We start from the raw sequence: 3,722 nt of genomic DNA, 5'->3' as shown, positions 1-3,722 counted from the left end.
TCTCATTGTTCACCTATCCTTGATCTAATTTTGTTATTCTCCTGGGGATCACAGCCACTTCTATGGCTTTAATTATCATTAGTATGTTTGATGATTTCCTAAATGATAGTTCCAGGTCACATCTCTTTCCTAAGCTTCAAATAATAACCCAACTGACAACTTACAACTGGATGTCCTATAGGAACTTCCAATATAATAGGTCCACCACTCATCTGCCCTTCTTATGTTCCTTTTCTCATCGACTATCTCTCACTTAGATTTATAACCAGAGGCTTGATATCATCCTAGTCTCACCTCTTTTTCCCTCACTCCTCACATTGTGTTTACTTGGTCTGGCTAGTAGAGGCAAGAACTGAGTCTCCTGAAATAGTCAAGAGTGTCTAACAGGAAGTTAACATTCTCTAACTTTACATGTCTCACCGCAAGTAGTGATACTTTATTCTTTCATTTGTAGATGGAGACATTGAGGCTCAGATTAGCTCTGACATGGTCAAAATCACCTGGAAAATAAACTGAGGTAGCTAAGCTTAGATTTGAAGACCTCTGAATGCCAGTCTAACTTTTCATGATTTTAAACTGTGAATATATAAGAAAGTTCATGGTTTACATTTTTTTCCAGATATAAGCAGAATTTTCTTTCCACTTGGTATGGGCATTGCTCATCCTGCAGACACAGTCTCGGGTTTCTGACATGCCAACATGGCACTATATTCACGCAGAATGAGTATGCTGAGGATAAACCTTGTGTGATACACTCAATGCTAATGTCAGGTTTTCCTTAGTGCCAGGGACATGATTCTGTTCACTGCCTCTCTCAACACTTCTTTCACCTTTTCATTCCTCAAGCTATAAATAAAAGGGTTCAGAAGAGGGGTCACTACAGTAATGAGGACAGCAGCTACCTTGTCAAAATTCAGGGAGTGATTCTGATTGGGTCTCACATACACAAAGATGTTGCTCCCATACGCAATGAAGACGACAGTGATGTGAGAAGCACAGGTGGAAAAGGCTTTCCGACGTCCTTGGGCTGAAGGGATGCCCAGGATGGTAGAAATGATGTAGGTGTAGGACCCAGTGGTGAATGCCAGGGAGCTCAGGATGACAAGGGCAGATAGGAGAAAGTTTATCTTCTCAATGAGGTGAGTATCTATACAGGCCACTTGCAGAAGAGGGGCAATGTCACAGAAAAAATGATTAATTTCTTTGCTGCAGTAGGGTAGCCTTGTCACTACTATGGTTGGTACCAACACAGATAAGAAGGCTCCCAACCAGCAGCCCAGAACCAACAGGAGGCAGGCCCTGCTGTTCATGATGATGGTGTAGCGCAGGGGGTTACAGATGGCCACATAGCGGTCAAAGGACATCACTGCCAGGAGGATAAACTCCACGGTTCCCAGAAAGAAGTAGAAATATGTTTGAGCAATACAACCAGCAAAGGATATGTTTTTCTTCTCTCCTAGGAGGCAGGCTAGCAACTTGGGGGTAACGACAGTGGTGTATAAAATATCCAGAAAGGACAAATTACTGAGGAAAAAGTACATTGGGGTTTGTAGGCGATTATCAGTCCATATTAGGGAGATGATGATAATGTTTCCCATTGCTGTTAGTGTGTAAGTCAGCAAGAGAGCCACAAAGAGGGACATTCGAAGCTCCAGGAGGGCTGGGAAGGCAGTCAGGGTGAACTCAGACACGGTGCTCCAGTTCTGCATGGCCACTGTTACACGTGGACACTAGGTCTCCCTGAAGAAACACGAAAAAGGAAATCAGCCTAGAAGGTAGCTTTGTTTGTTAGTTTTGTTTTGATTTGTTTTGCTGTGTTTTTTGGCCATGCCACGTGGCTTGCAGGATCTTAGTTTCCAGACCAGATATTGAAGCCGGTGTCTGGCAGTGGAAGCGTGGAGTCCTAACCACTGGATGGACAGGGAATTCCCTAGAAGGTAGTTTTATAAATATCTGTTGAAAATGTATTGTGGAGAGTGTCTTATATTGGAAAATGAATCATGGGCTATATTCATTGATCTGAAAGTCATTATGGTAAAAACTTGGGAAAATCAAAGTACCATTTAGACAAATTTTTCTATAAAATGAAGGAATAAGACTGGATTAAAAAGATCTTCTAAGCTTTCTTCTCATTAAATGCAATTTCTGCTCTTTTCAACGTGCCCAGCTTTATTTTCCCAGCTAAATATGTGCTGCAGTACTGACTTGTACTTTAACTAGAACTCCTTTCTATTATTCTGAAGTTTACAGTCACTTAGAGGGAAATCCTTTTAAGTACTTTCTAGCCTTTTCTATAACAGATTTTCTTTCACTGTGGCAGTTGACACTGGTGACCTGCCATTGGTAAGAGGTAAAGATTGATTTCTTTTTTCCAATATTTGCTGATGTCCAGAGTCTCCCTTTTTTTTTGCCAACCTGTGTGGCACGCGGAATCTTAGTTCCCCGACCAGGAATCAAACCCATACTCCCTGTATTGAGAGCAAAGAGTCTTAACCACTGGACTGCTAGGGAAGTCCCTCTCCCAATTTTTAAAGTCTTTTCCTAGCAGGCATAGATCTATGGAAATAGACCAGGAATGTCTAAAAGGAACAATGGCTTATAGTTCCTACTAGTCACTCTAGATGATACATCAAAGGCAATCATGAATATGTTGTTATCAGGTTAATGCCCTGTGTCCAAAACCTACTTCCTGCAAGTTCTATGAAGTATGTAACATATACATCGTATATCTGGCTGATCATTTAAGAGGACATTATACAATGTGATAAAAGCAGAGAGGTACAAATTGCACCGTGGAAGGTAAAGCAGAGGTAAATCAGCTTACTGTGCTTACTTGATCTGTTGAAATCATAAAACTGTACATCGAGATCATCCAATTTGTACTTTCTCCTACTGAGAAATGTTTTTTTTGCATGGATTTCCCCATTTCAGGTTAAAACTGTCCTTTCTTGAACTCTAACCTCAGTGCTTTTTCTGTGTAGATTTTATTTAGCTCCTCCTTAATGAATAAGTTACAGCTGCTCCCCTCATTTCCCTTTCCCACCTCATCTCTGACCCCTCCTCCAAGATAAAAAGTTTGCCTTCTTATTTCATTTTTTGTTTGAAGTTTTTCCTATTACAAAAAAATATTTTTCAGGGCAAAAAAGCTAGAAAAGGCAAATGGAAAAAAATTTATAATCTGTAGTTAAACTAGTTAGAGATACAGGACCACATTTTGTTGTATATATTTCCAGGCTGTTTCAAAGTACTAATTACATACTCATGTATCTAAAATAAATTACTAACATACTATTTTGTAACAAGCTTTTTCTTACTTTTCTTTTTTATAATAATCTTTCCATGTCAATAACTAGAAATCCACACAATCATTTTTTAAATACAACTTTTCCAGGTATAATTGATATACAAAGAATAGCACATCTTTAATGTGTACCATTTGATGAGTTTGGACATATGCAAACACCCAGGATATCATATCACAATCAGAGTCATAGACACACCTAACACTTCCCAGAGTTTCCTTTACACAATCATTATTAAGGGTCATATAGTTCAACTCTATGGGTGGGACTGTGATGTATTTAGCCAGTTGCTTAGTATTGGTAATTTAGATGATCAACGTTTTCTGCTTATATAGATAATGATCAAATAAATATTCTTGCACATGTCTTTGTGCAGCTATCTTATTATTCCTTAGAATACTCTTATTTCCAATAGCATAC

The 3,722-nt window shown here is 39.1% G+C and overlaps 1 protein-coding gene across 1 annotated transcript; it reads right to left on the bottom strand.

Moving 5' to 3' along the window:
* Window positions 1–767: 767 nt before the first annotated feature.
* Window positions 768–1,709, bottom strand: LOC130859870 (olfactory receptor 6M1). Its single transcript, XM_057747332.1, has one exon. The coding sequence runs from the start codon at window positions 1,707–1,709 to the stop codon at window positions 768–770; it is 942 nt and encodes a 313-aa protein (XP_057603315.1).
* Window positions 1,710–3,722: the final 2,013 nt, after the last annotated feature.

Source organism: Hippopotamus amphibius, chromosome 9 (genome assembly GCF_030028045.1).
Source record: "Hippopotamus amphibius kiboko isolate mHipAmp2 chromosome 9, mHipAmp2.hap2, whole genome shotgun sequence".
In the NCBI taxonomy this organism is placed as follows: domain Eukaryota; kingdom Metazoa; phylum Chordata; class Mammalia; order Artiodactyla; family Hippopotamidae; genus Hippopotamus; species Hippopotamus amphibius.
This window is presented reverse-complemented; position numbering and strand designations above follow the sequence as displayed.